This window comes from Brugia malayi (assembly GCF_000002995.4).
Source record: "Brugia malayi strain FR3 genome assembly, contig: Bm_v4_Chr1_scaffold_001, whole genome shotgun sequence".
Taxonomy (NCBI): Eukaryota; Metazoa; Nematoda; class Chromadorea; order Rhabditida; family Onchocercidae; genus Brugia; species Brugia malayi.
Window position 1 is genome coordinate 3,823,815 of NW_025062475.1, and position 17,928 is coordinate 3,841,742.

The following is a 17,928-nucleotide window of genomic DNA, read 5'->3' on the forward strand; positions in this document are numbered from 1 at the left end:
TAACTTTTTTTTTGTACCTATAAAGATGAACAGAGCGTTTAGCAGAATAAAAAATAAAAAAAAAAAAAAAATGAATTAGTCACTTGTCGGTAAACGGAAAATGATGCTCGTTTTGAGAGGAACAAATTGGATATGGAAGATTGGAATTATCTTAGTACCATCAAAAAATTCATTGATTGTCTTTCCAAGAACATAAGTTGAATGAATGCAAATATATTAACAAAAGTCAGAATAGGAAAATGGAAAATCACGGATTGGCAATATCAACTAAAATGTGGAAGTAAATTCAAAACAGCATAGATGCAATTGCAGTATCAAAACTCGGGATACGTGCGCTACTGACTGCGACCTGATAATCAACTACATTTGAGATCATACCAAAAACTCGAGAATTCTTCCGTTATTTTCAGACTATCCAATTTTATTTGTACCTACAAAAATATGCAAAGATAATTTGGGAAACTATTTTTTAGACAACTACATTAGTACTTTTTAAAAAGACTTTGAACAATAATGAATCCCAAAAATATTTAGAGGCAAAAATTTTAAAGAATTTATTGGACAAACGAACCATCCCAAGAACTGGAGGTTTGCTAAAAGGTCCATAATTGATAGCGTCCTTTACAGTGAAGATAAGCATGTGATTCTCGATATCGCTAAAGTGCAGATCAAATTCGAATCTGAAGAATTTAATGTTAAGAAATACAATGATGAAATTTGATTTGATTCACTACGAATCCCACCATATATTATAATGGAGAGATGTCTCAGTGTTTTAAGGCAAATAAAATGAAGCTTTGCATCTCAAACAAAGTCACTTTTCATTCGAAAATACTGCATCTATGCCAACTGCTGAAAACTGCGGGAAATAAATCCTTAGAAATGAATATCTGATCAGACTTACTGCACATTTCTCGAAGAGAATGATTTGAAGAAAAAAATGTGATTAATAGAAACTGACTCATTATCGAAAACCGGATCAAGAGATTTCTTAACAATTGCTGTTTTTCGTTTCTCACCGCCATACATATTGTCGGAAGGTGTTAGACGTACAGTTAGGTACGGATCTGCAGAACCTTGACTGTCAAGTGGATACAAGTCTCTGAAATATCATAGATATATGTATAGATGAAAGCTCAATAATTACAAATCCAATCGAGATGCACGGGAGAGTATTAGGAACATGATTATATGTTCCTTTGTTTTAAACGAATGTTCCAAGTAATTCGGGACACACCACATCAAAAAACTAATCAACAATCAATAAAAATATAACAAAAAGTGATACATAGAAATGGATTTATAACACATCTATTTTGTAATAAGTATTGTGAGTCAGTGCTACAGATTTAAAAGGTAATCTTTCCATATGAGATTTGTTTATACTTATTTGTTAGAGAATTTATAACATAAAAACAGTTTATAATTATTTGAAACTGAATAATACGCACATTATACGTATGACCCGAACTATCAGCTTGTTTGTTTCTTTCAGATGTTGAAGACCAAACTGCAAGCGACCACTTTCACCAGTGCTAAAAAAAGATATGGAGAAAATACAATATAGAAGTTTGCTGAAAAATTCAGAAAGTCAACATAAGTAATCGCTGTTTTCTAATATTGCTGAAATATATCTCAAAAAACCTACGGCTTTTCTTTGCTTTGCGTATGTTTTGTTAGAAACAGTTTTTCACCAAAAGTACGACGACGTCTATATGCACTTGTAGCTGAATCACTACTGTTTCTTCTTGTTTTCATCTTTTCGTTAATTGATAATTTCGAATCCAAAATTGATGTTTTACCCTCATTCGATTTCACCTCATATTCTGCGAAATTTCTACTTCGCTCATTACTTTTATCAGCTGCTACTAATTTTTCAGCTCTTTCAATGAACACTTCTAAAAAATATGACCGAAATATATAATCATTTTTGAACAGACAATAACTTAACTTGAACTAAAAAGAATAAATCCCATTACAGTACTATTTGTTGATCATTCGACTGAATTTTCTAAACCTTTTTGGAGTGCAAAAAATAAAAACTGTATACAAAGCAAAGTGAAAACAGGAGGGAACTACGATTCAAGTAACGAAAATAATCATTTAAAAATTTGCCACATGTAACGTATCTTTGCACTGATAAAAGTTAGTAACTGTAAAAATTCCTTCTCACATACACACATCAGATATGGAAAAAAATGGGATATGTTTTTAATTTAAATAAAATCTTACCATTACCATAAATTGCTTTTCCATTACCACCAGAAACAGAATTCCTTTTTTGTTGATCGGTAACCAAAGCCTATAAAAACAAATACAACAGGGTAATCCTAACCAGAAGTCTATATGTACCACAAATTTTTTTAGTCCTCAAAAAACGAAAAGCTCAGTTCAAAATATCCCTTAGATCGTATAATATATCTAAGAGAAGGATATTCGTTGAGTCCCTTCTAAGATAGTTTTAGAAGAAAAATACCTTACATTTCAATATGTTATGGAAAATCTAATAACCAAAGGTACGTAACATAACAGCCATATATTTACATTTTTTATCCTAATTAATTTACCCTGATGCGCGCTGTGATGACCATTGGACTCTGATGAACTCCTAGTGTTAATGGGAAGGTTTGTTCAAATAATTCCAAATTCGGTTCTAGCAAAATTGTCTTCAGCGGCAAAACGAATTCACCCAGAGAACGTTTTGTTGTATGATCGATAGCCTTGAAAATAGGAAAGAACAATAAAGATTGAAGATATTTCGTATCGATTAGAGCATCATAACAACTCTCTATGTATGGAAAACATATAATTTTGTGTTACTCTATTTTTCATAATTTTACCAAAGCACTTATTCTGAGAATTTCAGAGTATTTCTTCGCAACAATATCTTTAGTCACAGATTGGGAAAAGTACCATTTTAAAGTATTTGAAATGTTATTAGGTAGAATCATTAATTAAATGGTGTAAGTCAATTATGTCATACCTCAAATTTCACTTCTTGCCTTTCGGGATAACGAACAAAAAACAGAATCTTGATCTGGAATAATGGATTAACAGTTCTTATTTTCGTCGGCGTTTGTTGGAAATCTTTTCCAACACTTACCATAATATATGGCGACGGTTCCAATTTTGCTTTTGGATACTAAAAAATTGAAATAAAAAACTTGAAAATAGCTTGTTACAACGAAAAGAGTAGATTATCGAGGATGATTTGCTGGTCAAAGTGTTTACCAGTTATTTAAACTGAAAGAAATTTGGACTACATATCTGATTTCTGCCCAGATCTTCAACACAAGATGCAACTAATATACATGCCTAGCTAACCAAATTTTGAGAAACTGTAGCGAATCAGCGCCAATAGCATTTCCTTATCAACTTAAGATGAAACTAAATTTACCGGCAAATCAGATACACTGTCAATAAAGATCATAAGCAATGCTGAATGTACTGGTTTATCAGTATTGAACCAATAGCTTCCAAATTCCTGATAAGTAAAGTCTGCAGGCGAACATGATAAATTCATCCAAGCAGCCTAAAAATATACTCGAAAAGCACAATTTTATCAAAAATTAATACGTTATAATGTACCTGAAACAAATGAACCGTGGATACTTATTTATGTAAAATCTAACAGAATGAGCCAATTTAATTAATGAATATGATATGAGTTTTGTAAGGAAAGATCTACTTACTCATCCGACGATATTTTTTCATTATCGAACCCATCCTTAATGCATCATTCTTGTTCTAGGTATGTTATAGGTATACTATTTAAGAAAAAAAGTTAGAAAAAAACAAAGGTAAAACTGAGTTTAGCTATTGCAACTTCATCTAACATTAGTTAACAATCTACTAAAATGTTTAGAAAGCTTATGCATAATTTCTGAAATAAATAATACCTGGATGTGTATATCGCCATGCTTGCATGCATCTAATGGGAACCAGTCATCGAGACTTTTTTTTTCTTTGACATTAATTAGATCGATCGTCAATGTCCCTAATTCCTCATCACTACTCGCTTTATCATAATCAAATAATTCTATACGTAACTTTTGTCCATTAGCTTGATCAACAACAAATTCAAAATATTCATTCCAAACTGGATTCAAATTATTATCAATCGTTTTGGTTCTATAGAACTGGGAACCAACTGAAAATGTCCAGAGCAGATGAAAGAGATCCAATAAATTTAAATAAATATATCGTTAAAAGTTATGAGACAACTGAATTGTAAGATAAATGAACGGATCCTAAAAGGTTAGTTAAAAAATCTTTTTTTTAACCAATCACTTCCAAAAATATGGACTTATAGAGCTAACATAGCATAATGTATAGCAATTACCCCAAATCAAAAAAACACATTCTTAGGTTATAAAAATTACAACGATTTGTTTATAATTAAGAAATGATACCATGTATTTGGCAATATGGATCACTTGCCATACTCTTAGTGAATTTTATATCTCTATTTTCCAGATTCCTAGCTTCCACAATTTTCAAACGAAGTACACCATCAGGCTCTGGCAAATGCAACTTCGTAATATCGAAATTTGGAGCTAATGGAACAACTATTTCATTCGGAAGCACACATAAAGCCGAAACCTAGAAAATTTTTTGTATTCACTAAGATTTCACCAATTTTCTTCTGCAGCTGAGAGAAAAACGACAATGTTATGAGTAAAACAGAGAAAAAAAAAACTATGGGAATTTCGTAGTAGAAGTGAACAAATGTTGAAATCATCTACCTGAGAATCGATTATTGCACGAACTGCATTTAACAAACCAGGCAATTCCACAAATTCACCCATGCCGGTTAGATTAAAATCGATTTTCTGAAATCTGAAAGAATCAAAATACAAATTAAAATGCAAAAATTTTTACGAAGGAAGTTGATACATGGATGCACCATTGCATCATTAACATTGCGTTATTACAATAACTTCAAATTAACTTTGAAAAAAAAGAAAAACAATTTGCTCGTCTCAAATTTGTCGAACTCACCGGTTTTTCCAAAAAGAACCCGGAAATTCCGCCAACCATTGGCGGATATGGTAGTAATGGCTTCAAGATAGCTCTTAACTTTCCAGAAAACTGGAACAGATCATTTAATTATATCAAAATCACACAGCTAATAATGGTAATGAAGATTAATTGTTGCATTTTTTTAAACAGAATTTTTCTAACTGTTTTATTTTTCCACCATAACGGAAAATGTAACCAAATATTTTTTCTAATGTGTTTCAATCTCAAAAACGGTATAAAATACTCACCTGAAGTTGATTTAGACCACCAGTAAAACCAGCAATACTAACATCAAAGTCAGCGTCTCCAGCATAAGCGATATCCATATCAACAATAATACGATCTCGACCAACATTATGTGTATACACCTAACCAGAAAGAAAAGACAGAAATTAATTACTAATAAACATAAAACTTTCGAAACAATTGTCAAACATGTAAAATACGAGTTAATCTAACGAAAGGTCTATAAGATCCGACAACAAGACTTTACCATAAATCTTTCGATGTCTCTCAAAAAAGCAGGTTGTAATAAGAACAAATTTTTATGAAAATTTAAAAGAACTTATGACTGTTACCTTAATGCCACCGACACGACACGGAATATCACCCATATCCATTTTCGTGAATTTGAATGACTTGAAGATAGCTGGCAACTGCGATTTAACCTCAGGTTCGATATATTCACGCATGAAATACTTGGAATATTCCGTAATGTAGGGCCAAAGTTGCAATATAACCTAAAGAAATGCAATTTTCCTCAGTAAACTTTGACAGCATAAAATTAATAACAGTTAGCAGAAATCATACGGAGTTAACCAATATACATAAAGAATTAATGGAAAGCAGTATAGTTTACACACTATAAGCAACGCAACACTGTTTAATCGGAAACAAACTTTGTTAAGCCATTCCACTCGTTCAGTATCCGGAAATTGAACCCAAGCTGGAAGATCCTGAAGCTGTGCTAATATAACCTGCAAATGAACAAAAATATGCTTTGTAATTTTTAAACGATGCCACTACTGCCTAAATTTCATCTAATTTTTAAGAAAAATATGAACTTATATTGAATAAACAAGCATTATCTGAACAACTAAAACCAACCTCTCGTTCTCTTAGAGCGGCTTGTCTCAAACCCAGCAGTCGTTTCTCGCGTTGTCGCCACATATATGATTTTAAACCATTCAAAGTAACAAGAATCAAAATCCATCCAAACGAAAACTGATAATATCCAAGCAGAAAACAAGACTACAAAAGTCAGATCTAGTTTTAAAAAAATAGATTTAAAAAGAAAAAAAAAATTAATTCAACCATTTAATTAGTTAAATACCTTAAATATCTATGAAATGATAGAAATGAGCTAAAAAATTGTACACAGTATGATGACTAATAATAAATAACAAAAAAATGCTAGTGATTGTTTAATTTTATTCAGACATTAGATATCATTAAATATTTGACAGTTTGATGCTGGAGTTTTCATGCGACAAAAAATTGCATAAAAAATAGAGCCGAAATTTAAAACCATAAATTACAATTCAACTCGAAGCTGGAGAATCTAATATTTTGCACTGGCAATGCTTGTAGCACCTATGTTTTATGTAATTCAGTTAAGAATCTCAAAACTTTCCATATTTAATCAATCATTTACCTTTTTCACCAATAGTCTAACTTTGATTTAATTATATAATTTTCCTTAAAATTATTTAATAATTAAAAAACATAGGAATTCAAACAAGATCCTTCGTGTAAAACAATGCATTCGAATCATTACCAGTTCACCAAATAATATTAAATGATTAAAAAATTAACATTAATATTAAATTTTTTTATATTAAAATTTTCATTAACATAAAAATTAATATTAAATGATTAAAAATGAGATATTTTATAAATTTTTATACATTACATATACTGAAGTAGAGAAAATATACCCCCAAAATGATAAAACTGCCCATTACTGGTATCACATAATTTTGCCATGTCATTTTCACACTTTTGCATCAGCCTTTGAATCCTACAGTAGTAGCAATCTAAGAAATAATTCCAATACAATAATCTGAAATGAATGTATAAAAAGAACCAACCCATGTTAATTAATCGTTTATCCATTAACTTTAATTTCAATAAAAATCTTCTATTCTAATTAAGCAATTATGCTTCCAATCAATTATAACATTTTGATAACTATCATATACTTACGATAGCCATCTCCTAAAGAATTAAATTCTATCACTCCAATAAATACTGAAATTTCAATGAATCATACGAAGTGATTAGTCAGCAATTTTCCATTAATTAAATTCATCATTGTTTAGTACTTTTCGATATCTTCTCATGTCTTTTTATTATTATTTAGAGGAAAATTTTTATAAAAACTTTTACAAGAATAAACAGTGCACAGTGCAGCAAATAATTCCAACCGAGAAAAAAAAAAGCATTAGAACAAAATTTGACTAATAATTAAAAAAGCCAATAATATAAGAGTACGAGAATGTGTACATAACGAGCAGAATCGATGAGACTAATTTTAGTTGTCATCCCAATTAGCTAACTAACAACCAATAATTACACTTACATTCTTCTCTTACAGGTATCATTACTTTTTATTGTAATCATTAGATGAAGCATAACTGAATGCAAACATAAGCTTATAAAAGATGCCAATTTCAGTGAATGAACATATATGTATTTCTTTTCCACCAAAATAATTAGAGAAAAAGTGCAACAATGAACTATAATAGCTTAAATCTTTCTGTTAGTCTCCTGTTCAACTTGAAAAACACAATTATCCCATACAGCTGTTCTTTCACTGCTATATATCACTTTTCCGATGGACGGCTGTATAGTTGAATGTTTTTTTACACTTTCAAGACTACAAATTTAATATAAAAAAAAGCAGTCAAAAATCGTTTATTTGCCGTTGAAAAATCTTAACAAGATTTCAAATTATATTATAAATGTTTTGAAGTTTAACTAATTTATCTGAAAAACACCGAACAACATAGAAATTCTTAAAAAGGTCAAAAAAAAAAAATCTGAATTAAAATAATGGAATTAAAAAAATAAACAATGGAAAATGATTACTGTATGATGACAGTATTAAATATGCATCTATAAGAAAATAGTCCGAAATTTATAAACAATCAGGTACCTCTAACTGAATCCTCATACAATCAATCAATCATATAATAGATCCATAAACGAGAAAAAACTTTGAAAAACTCTTTCTACTACAACGAATTCCTTCCATAAGTCAAAATCACTGTCAAACACTACCAATAACATACATTATTAAAGTGTAAAAAAAGAATATCTATGAAATGAATTTAGCTTTCTTGGCCAACACCTCATTATCTGCTGCTAGTTCCTGGCAAGCAAGTTCCATCTTGTAATTTTTGGTGACCATTTGTACCCAGTTTTGCTCCAAATCCTTCAGTTTTAATCCCGCTTCCATCTGACTTTTCCGCCGTCTCGAATGAATTTCCATTACTTCTTCTCGAAGCTGAAGATTTCCCTAATTTTAAATCATGAAATAAAGTGAAGTAAAAGAAAAGTGAAAAATAAAGTGAAGAAAGGCCTAAATAAAAGTGTACGATTAAATTTATATATAGAAATTAGAGAAGAGCAAGTACATAAGTAAATAAACTAGTGAGCGAGATATGATAGATGTAAAAGACTAATAATCCATGCAAGCAAATTACTGAACAATTTTCAAAGCATTTAAAACATGAACAATAGCGCTAAAAACAAACGAGATTTATAAGAAACAAAAAAATGACATTTACGATCTCGGGAATGATTTAAGATTGATACCTTCCTTAGTTCTTTCTCTTCACAATGCAACATAGTCTCCAGTTCTTTATTGTATCGAAGATAAACAGGTGGCGCATGCTCATCCATCAGTTGCAAATTAATATTACGAAGTAATAAATGTTCATTCTGTGCAGCTGCATTACGAATAGCCTTAATCATTATTATCACTACCGATATTCAGAAGCTTAAAGAAATTGGAATAAAGATTAAAATTCAATTAAAAATTAGAAAGAAATTTCGTTGAAAACATACTTTTCTCCACGAAGTTTTATCACCCTGTCGTCCTGTTGTTGAGGGACATGATAATTCATATCGTGACATATCTAATTTTGGCATTTCCTAAAAAATCCCATTGCAGATGTAAATGATAGAATTACTACTTTCAGAAATCTACAAAAGTTAGGAGGGAAGAAGCAAATGAAGAGTTTTTAATTTCTTAAACCTAAATTCTTAACCAGACGCCTTTCTGTGATCGATCTTTCTGTCACTACTCTATTTGCTATCTGCAAAAATAAAGCATTCTAATATCTTATAAAGCTTAGATAAGTCAACTCTTCAAACTTCCTCATTAAACCCTCAATGCCATAATTTTACAAGAAAACGAAAAATGTAACTTACTTGCTTTTTCGACATTCTAATGTGTTCTTTGATCAGACAAGGGGTTAAAAACACGTCAAAATCAGGAGGTGACATGTTTTGCAGATAATTTTTAACTGGACGAAAAACCCGACATTCGTCTTCGATCATCTGCATTGCCATCTGTCGATCGGATTCTGTATAATCCGAATCAAGATACGGCAGAGCATCCACTAAAACTGCTGCATCTTCCGATCTGCTTACTGTAGCCGTAATACACGGCACTACAGCCATGGATGTAGATTCCATTTCTGGAAATAAAAACGTAATTTTATAAGTCTCGACAAACAATACGTCTGTCGTAGAAACATCCTTCTACACAGCAATTCTGAAACTTAAACTGCATAAGTCTATTTACAGTCAGTCCTCATTCAATATATTCATCATTATTTTGTACACATTATCGAATTTTTTGCTGATGCCATCCATATCATTCTTAGATCCGATCACAAATATATATATATTAAAGGAAATGATTAACCCTTCTCCTCTTGTATGCACAAAAATCAACAGAATCAATGTAATTAAAGCTCCTCTTATTCTTTTACCAATAATAATAAACGACAAAATATATAATAGAGAAAAAATAAAGATATCAGAGCTTTGAGACACAATTAGCTTTTTTTTTTTCTTACGAAGAAGACAATTAACAACATTCACAAGCACAAAGAAAGGGGTAATAAAGAGAAAATATTAAGCATAACCTAGGAAAAACGACTTTATTTTTTTAAAAAAAAACATCACTTCTTTTACATGTATTCAATTATAATACGACTTAAAATAAAACAAAAAAAATATTAGATATGAGCAAATAGTTCCCTTGATTGAGGGATTCATTAAAAAATAAAAAAAAATAAAAATAAAAAATATATGCAAAGGACGTGATAATGATAACGTACAAAACAAACATACTCTTCGCACAACGAGATGTAATGAAAAATTGGAAAAATAGAAGCAAATAACGACATTATATATCTGAAAAACTATATAATTATTTGCTACTTCTGAGAGAACTAATTATTTTGCTTAAGTCTTATACTGCTAAAAGTGTAGCTGATGAAAAGCAGCTGAAAGAAATACGAATTACTCATATTCTATCTACATCTTTATTAGGAAGGATTAACTGTAGAGTGCATCACCCATATTGAAAGAAATGGAAGCTATTAAACAGCTGAATATCACAAAGGGTTCTTATCTTTTTCTGTATTCCAAAAAAGGTTAGAACTAAAGTGGTTTGAACAAAAAACTGCGAAATTTAAGCATCAAACAAACAATAATTCAAATGTTCCGTTGAAACGGCGCTGAATACAATGGCATCATTGTGACATGGCTGCAAGAGATACTTAATGTTGATAACCTACAAATTCAGCAAGTACTACAAGAAACGTACTTTCTAAAATTCAAAACTTTTCACAAAATAATGTGAAAACATGTGAAATTTTGAAAAAAAAAAAAAAAAAGACATACTGCTCCGAGGGAGCTCGAGTGAATAACTGAGAACAAGCAGAACATATTCATCCGACAAATATATCAAACTTATATAATAAAAAACACATATTAAAATTAAACTTTAAAAATAGAAATAATACTAGAAATAGATTAAAAATCTAAAATCACCGGTTAATAGATACTGTACTCTGAAGCTTAGTACTGATGCAGATTCGACGAGAAAGGGAAGCAAGAAGAAAATTACATGGTATATTGCAAATAGTATTAGGGAGAGAAGCAAAGGCAAAAAAGAATGAAAGACCATTCCTTTCAGTTTAATAAAAGCAATACATGAAAAAGGAAGATAAACCAAAAATGATTCTAGTAATATTGATGCCGTATTTTTATAGCCCGTAGGAACCATAATAATTCAATTCGTCATCACCGTATAATCGAGAAATTATGCCCTCGATTGAATTATCTGCAAATTTGGTAACAAATTACTCCATTAACGATATTTTATATTGCATTAGGGCAAGATCATACTTGTAAAAGAAAACAAAACCATACGAAAGATTTGGTCAATGAAATACTAAAACCAGTAATGGTAAGAGTCCAAAAACTCCATTATTTGCACTCTTAATACACATAACCATACAGCCATGCTTCGAATTACTCCCTGTTCTCTCACTACTATATAATGCAACAATACAATATTAGAACATTCTCTAGCACTTTCTTAAAACTCTATAAAGTTTTCTTTCAAGTCCTTATGTATGATAATGAAGTGCAACCGTAGATTTCATTATGGAAAGGTTACAGCACTCATCTTCTTTTCATATTCCTCTTCAAAAGCTTTTTGTGTGGTTTTTTTCTTCAAACTTATTGATAAGACACTTCACATATTTACCACATAAAAATTGACTGACGTAGGACTATGATAATTTCAGCCAGTCACCAAAGAAGAAGTGCATAACAAATTTCATAACCGATAATTAATTAAATCAATTCTTCCAATTTCAGCGAAAACAGAGATTGGTTGCAAGAGAAAAAGCCGAGCCAAGAAAAAGAAGAGTAGTATGCATGCACAACGTATATATGTATAAAAAGAAGTGGAACTGAGGGGAATTTATAGTGATGTTTGTAAAATTGGCTGAAAATTTAATTATTTAACAGATCAAAAGTAGAGACAATGTAAGAGATTTTACTTTAAAAACGAGGCAATTATACTGTGAAGACCTGCAATGCATTGGTGCGACCGACATCTTCGACGACGAGAAGATCAGCAGCAGCTGAATTTTGCTCCTCAATAATAATCGGTTCATTATGTCCCGATGTTGGTTGTACCTGTACCTGATTTATATTAGAAGTATTCACTTTTGTAACAAAACCATCTTTTCGTGGAATTTTGCTAGGCGGTGGTTGTTGCACACCACCCATCTCATGATTTCCCTTTTTTCGTCCACTTCGTTGAATTGAATCGCGCTGTGATGAGACAATTATACCACTACTTTCACCATTCAACTGATTCACATCTTCTGAAGTTGATGGTACTGAGATCACTTCTATCACCTGCAATAAAAATTAACTCGTGGAAGAAATAAAAGTCCCACAATCTGTAACTTCTATGTTTCCACCTATATGAAATAAATTTGCTCAATAGATATGAGTAATAATATACTGAAAGTCCAATAAATCTTTCTGAACACAATAGAGAGACAACTGATTTATGCCTACGAATTTGACTGGTATACTTCATAAACATATGAAAATAGAACGGTTAGACAATACCCATTACTGATTATCTAATGAATTAACTTTACGTACTTGTTACAATTACTAAGAATAAGAAAATCTTTTATCTGTAAGAAAACCAAATAATCGGTCATCTTAAAATCTACAACCAAATTTATCTCTTATATTCTATTTACTTATCAAGATGAAATTCTTACAGGACTGTGTTTGTAAAGCAAAGCGTTCATACGCAGACGCTCCATAGCAACTCGTTCACGTTTTGAGCAAACAGTACGTCCCGCTTTTGTAAGCGTTGCAGACTTCTAAATAACTCATGAAACTGATATGAGGTAAACGAAATAACTATTCTAGATACAAACGAATCGAAAAGAAATAATTTAGTTTAGTGTCCTGAAAACAGCAGAAATGATCGTTCGCAATCAACCATTTGAACAAATACTTGGATGAAATTAACAATTGTAAATACACTTACCTCAACTTTCTCTGCATCTGATTGCAGCTTCTGTGTACAGTTAACACCATTTGGCTTCCAGTTACATTCACGCATCAATATTTCCTTTAAATCATAAAATAGACGTACAGAATTTTTGTCAACATAATAATGTTTATCACTAATAGAAGTTTTCTAGTGTTCATGAAAGCAATAGGCAACCCGTATCGTGAAGTTCTTTCAAAAGTTTCGGATACGGTTACATTTGGTATGAAGTGCAAAATACACTATATAGAATGATAGAATTGTTATGGAGATCATAAAATGTTCAATTGCGTTCTATAATTTGGAATACTGAAAAGATTTTTGCAAATTTCAAGAACATACTTCAGTTTTTTGTATATTTGGTGGCAATTTTTTGGGTAGCTGTGTACGAGAATACTCAATAACAACTGGCATCAAATAAATGTTGATCGCATTAGACATAGCATCTGAGTTTGGATTGAAATTTCGCAAATCAATGGAATTTCTATTAACGCTAAGTCGTAATTTCCGTTTAACATTGCTATCATAATCGCGCACTGGGAGCATTTCTGTCGTATAAGATCTGAAGTTTACAATTGAAATGTTACAATTGATTGAAACATTACATCTGCACATTGTGGAGTTATTGATCACATAGAAGCCTATTCAAATAAATGTTCTTTTATGGAAGAACTGAAAAGTAAAATTTACTTAAATCTGTCCAAAATGACTTGAGGATGATCGTGTTTCATGAGATAAAATTCAGAAACAATTTCTAACGCTGTAACTAAACCAACACCAGGAATCCCTTTTTGAGCATAATCACAACCAATCATGATTGTCATTGCGATAAGACAGGACCTAAAATGATTTTATGCTAAATTATATGCAATTCTTCGTCTCTTTTTCAAAAACTGCTTACCTTTAAACGCTTAAACGATTTACCTGCTCAAGCACAAGGTTTCATCCAAGTAATCCATGGAAAGATGGAGAATGTTGTTCTGTATCTTGCCACCAAAACCAAAGTCAACCTTAAAATGAAGCATAATTTTTAAAATAAATGAGGGCTTGTTTCCAATATATAATTTTGAAAATGACTTCTCCTCTCCACTAAAAATTTAAAAGATAAATTATACATATAGAAATACACAAAAAAATTATCTTTAACAGAGTGAGCGACATGACATAATTGACATGATTGCTTATAGACATACACAAACAGTCCAAGACTGATGAATCTAATTCTAAATTTGGCGAGCCTGTAACCCAACAACCCCATCAGGTACAACAGTGAAGCTAAAAAAAATAATATGAGAAAAAGTTTAAAAAATGCTTTGAAATGAAAAAAAATAAAAAGCCATCTTTGCCTGATAAAGATTATTGCCTCCAAAAAGAATATAATCAAAGTCTCTTGTGATGCAGCCATGTACCAAACCTCGTTGCTCGAGCTGTGCGCATTGTGCTTCACCTTCTAACTTACTTTCCATCCAGCGAACTCCCATCGAGTTTAACAACATCTTCAAATAATTTTACTTTTAATTTCTTGTTCCGAAATTTAGTATTGAAAAATCTCCGTTATCTCGAAATTAGCTGCAAAGCATCTCTTATTTGTGATAGGTAAACAAACCGAAAGGAAACAACCTTAAGTTAACCTTATATTGAAATTCACGACACAGTCAAAAAATTATGCTACTTATAATAGTTTACTACCAAATTTATCAATTATTTCAACCTGTTGATCAAAAACGCATCACTGTAACTTTCACCGCCTCTTAAAACTTCAACATACAAGTTTAGTTTTATTCTAAGATAAGAAATATTTCAATGACTTGCACAGAAATTTTTAATTTTCCACCTTGATTTCTTCAACTTTTGGCACCATTTCTTGTTTTAGCTCTGATGTCCAGTATTTGCTTCCACGCTTCCTAACTTTTCTCATCGAAGAAATCCCATAATCTATCTGAAATCGTTATAGATCTTAAAAATGAACGTAAAAGTGTCGTAGTCTTTCATCTACAAAAATAAAATTATGCTGTCGTACAAATAACAAATGGAAACAAACATTTGTCCGTTCTCCCTCATCAATTCCATCGAAAACAACAATAGGTTCAACACCTTCTTCCAATAAACTTCGACAACGTGTATAAAATGTACTTAAGTATGGTTTTCGAGTTGTTGAGCAATGTGCTACCGAGCCACGTAGTACCTCACATAGCCAAGTGTGGCCATCTAAAGTGAAAAATAGAAAATCTAAACCAATCAATTGAAAAATCGATTAATCCTTTTCATTTTTCTTCTCTTACTAAGATTCCCTTCATCTTCATTTTCGGTACTTGTTTAGTTATAGACAAATATCCAGAAATTTCTCATCTCTACATTTAAATATCTATCTGTAGCTAAGCGATTATTTAGCAACGTATTGGTCATTCAAAATATAAACAAAAGAGACGATAACATCTTCAATTTTATGCATAATACTTATAAGTTAACAATGGTTAATTATAATATATTTCGTGTCAGTTAAATGAGCTTGCATGATTAAACTATAGATGTGGTACTGAAATCCTGTCCTGAACTTCTTTAACTGTTCTTTGGAAAATATATATAATTAACCAATAGCAATTCGTTTGTTTCGTAATACAGATATGTTCACAGGTTGTACAAACTTTTGCACATATTCCCACATGCTTGTGACGCCCATTGTTTTTTGAAGATTACAATTAAAATCCTGAAATCAAACTTGAAACTAAACTTAATGAAAAGTCATAGAGCTTTCAGCCTCGTGAATAAGAGCGAAAGAAGTAATGGATGATAATCCTAGTATTTCATTAAACTGGTGCCATAAATATCGCACTGTTCTATTTTGTCCTTATTTTTTTTTTTTTTTTTTTTGAGTTTATTTTTGTGAGATGTGCCAGTTTTAGACAACAGGTAAGCACATAATGCAGAAAAGGAAGATTACTCAGACAAAGACTTGAGGATATAAAATTATGTGCGAGAAATTCATAGTTTGCATTGAAAATGGTGATTTAGCTCTTCTGATCATATCATAAATTGGTTAAAAACATTGGAATGTATGCCTTATTAGATGTATGCCATTAAGACTGCACATAATAAGGTAAATATGTGTACCTTCCAGATATAAGTGCACGTAAGTGAAGAGAGCTATACACGACCGTAAACGATTTAACGTAAGTCCAGTGCCATAAGTGACCGTATAAGAGTTAATGTAAGTCGCAGATAATCCCGTATAGCCATAAACGAAATGCGTTAAAAAGTAGAAAAAACCCTTGATTTCCAGTACAACATTTCAGAGGAACGTTCAACGATCTAGAAATATAGCAAACCAAGGTTCTATTGTTAAAATCTGCTTTTAATTGAATGTATTATGAATACATCTGCAACACAACACATGCACTTATTGAAGAAATGAAATTTCCAGTCAAGAGAAGTCTCGACTAGCGAAACTTAGACTATCTTTCTGAACAGTGAACTAACAAGTTCCTGAGTTCATCTGAATCGTCCGAAAATATCACTATTTGATGAATGAAAGTTGTTGCTGTTATAGTCAGCTGCTTTTAAATTCACATTTTATCGTTTGAAGTACCATATGTGCCATTTCTGTCCTTAGAACTGAACCTTGAATAAACCAAAAGCGGTTAGCTACCCTTTAAAGTTAAGCAACTTATATATGTATCATTTATATGCAAATTTTACACGCCTCTATACCGTCAAGTATGAAGCGCGTCTGTTGATCTACTTATCAGTCATTTGCTGATTAACCATTGATCGTTGACCTACCCGATGAGACTGATCCTTGTTGCAATTCGATTTTTTTACCCGTTTAAATTCCTCACCAATGCCTAATTTTACAGTGGTTCCTTCAATGACCAGTGAAAATCCTTGATTTTACAACATGTTAACGAGTGGTACTTTCGAGGCAATTGCAGTTTAAAAATTTTTCTTAACTACAAAAGAAGATACTTCCGACCACTTTTCCATTCTGTGATAATTAGAACCTACGTGATAATAAGTGAAAAATAAGCAATAGCGAACTGCCAGAGTCGTCAGATAAAAAAGGAAATGGAAGGCCTTAACAGTGATATAAATTAAGCCTAATGCTGAAAGAAATTTCCATCGGAATCGATAATGCGACCGAACAGGTGAGAAGTACCATCGATTCACCTGAATCGTCAGGTATATGTGAGGAAGAAAATGAAATATGCAAATATGTTTGCTTAAAAAATTTTCTTCTCGATATGAATAAAAAAAATATGGATGAAGTTGTATTATACCACACTGGAAAACATCCGTCCAAAATTTAGCTGACTAAACTGAAAAATCAATGATTGGTGATTTTTATATAAATTAAATCCTACCTTTTACTTCATTGTTAAAAAAGTCAAAACATAAATAAGGATTCATTTTACTATATAATCAATAAACTATGAATTAAGGAAATGGAATAACACTTATCTGAAAAAATATCATACATTGCTATTCTGAATTTAATCAAATATACCTAAAATAAATTTCTTTCAAGTAGTAAATCTTCAATTCTCCCTATTCATATTCCTCTTTTAAAAAAGGAAACCGATTAAATCAATATAAATCCTCGAATTTTGTGAGTTTGTTAAATGCAAGGATGACAAATGCTTAAGTGATCTGAAAAAATGTCCAAAATCTGACCTTTTTTTTTTTGTTTTAAATGTGAGACAGTGATACCCTAATAATAGATTTAAACTATCTTCTCTCCCTTTCTCTCTCTCTCAGAGATATTATATGATAATTCATCATTTTTTTAGTCTATTAAT

The 17,928-nt window shown here is 31.2% G+C and overlaps 3 protein-coding genes across 3 annotated transcripts; all 3 read right to left on the reverse strand.

Annotated features, from left to right (window-relative positions):
- Positions 1-356: 356 nt before the first annotated feature.
- Positions 357-7,013, reverse strand: Bma-esyt-2 (C2 domain containing protein; the record flags this gene model as incomplete). The annotated part of the gene is made up of 17 exons (XM_043076460.1): positions 357-431; positions 572-680; positions 962-1,102; positions 1,452-1,535; positions 1,649-1,758; positions 2,568-2,720; positions 2,984-3,142; positions 3,398-3,532; positions 3,900-4,150; positions 4,413-4,602; positions 4,746-4,832; positions 5,002-5,091; positions 5,271-5,390; positions 5,601-5,762; positions 5,922-5,999; positions 6,130-6,273; positions 6,960-7,013. The coding sequence occupies 17 exons, from the start codon at positions 7,011-7,013 to the stop codon at positions 357-359; spliced, it is 2,142 nt and encodes a 713-aa protein (XP_042932394.1).
- Positions 7,014-8,341: 1,328 nt separating this feature from the next.
- On the reverse strand, positions 8,342-9,726 carry Bma-bcas-2 (uncharacterized protein; the record flags this gene model as incomplete). The annotated part of the gene is made up of 4 exons (XM_001897142.2): positions 8,342-8,530; positions 8,842-8,991; positions 9,094-9,180; positions 9,460-9,726. 4 exons carry the CDS (start codon positions 9,724-9,726, stop codon positions 8,342-8,344), a joined length of 693 nt encoding a protein of 230 aa, XP_001897177.2.
- Positions 9,727-11,365: 1,639 nt separating this feature from the next.
- On the reverse strand, positions 11,366-15,815 carry Bma-gen-1 (XPG N-terminal domain containing protein; the record flags this gene model as incomplete). Its single annotated transcript, XM_001897143.2, has 11 exons — positions 11,366-11,386; positions 12,283-12,477; positions 12,858-12,962; positions 13,133-13,216; positions 13,478-13,697; positions 13,826-13,975; positions 14,060-14,145; positions 14,545-14,631; positions 14,970-15,074; positions 15,177-15,343; positions 15,728-15,815. 11 exons carry the CDS (start codon positions 15,813-15,815, stop codon positions 11,366-11,368), a joined length of 1,308 nt encoding a protein of 435 aa, XP_001897178.2.
- Between the last annotated feature and the right edge of the window lie 2,113 nt (positions 15,816-17,928).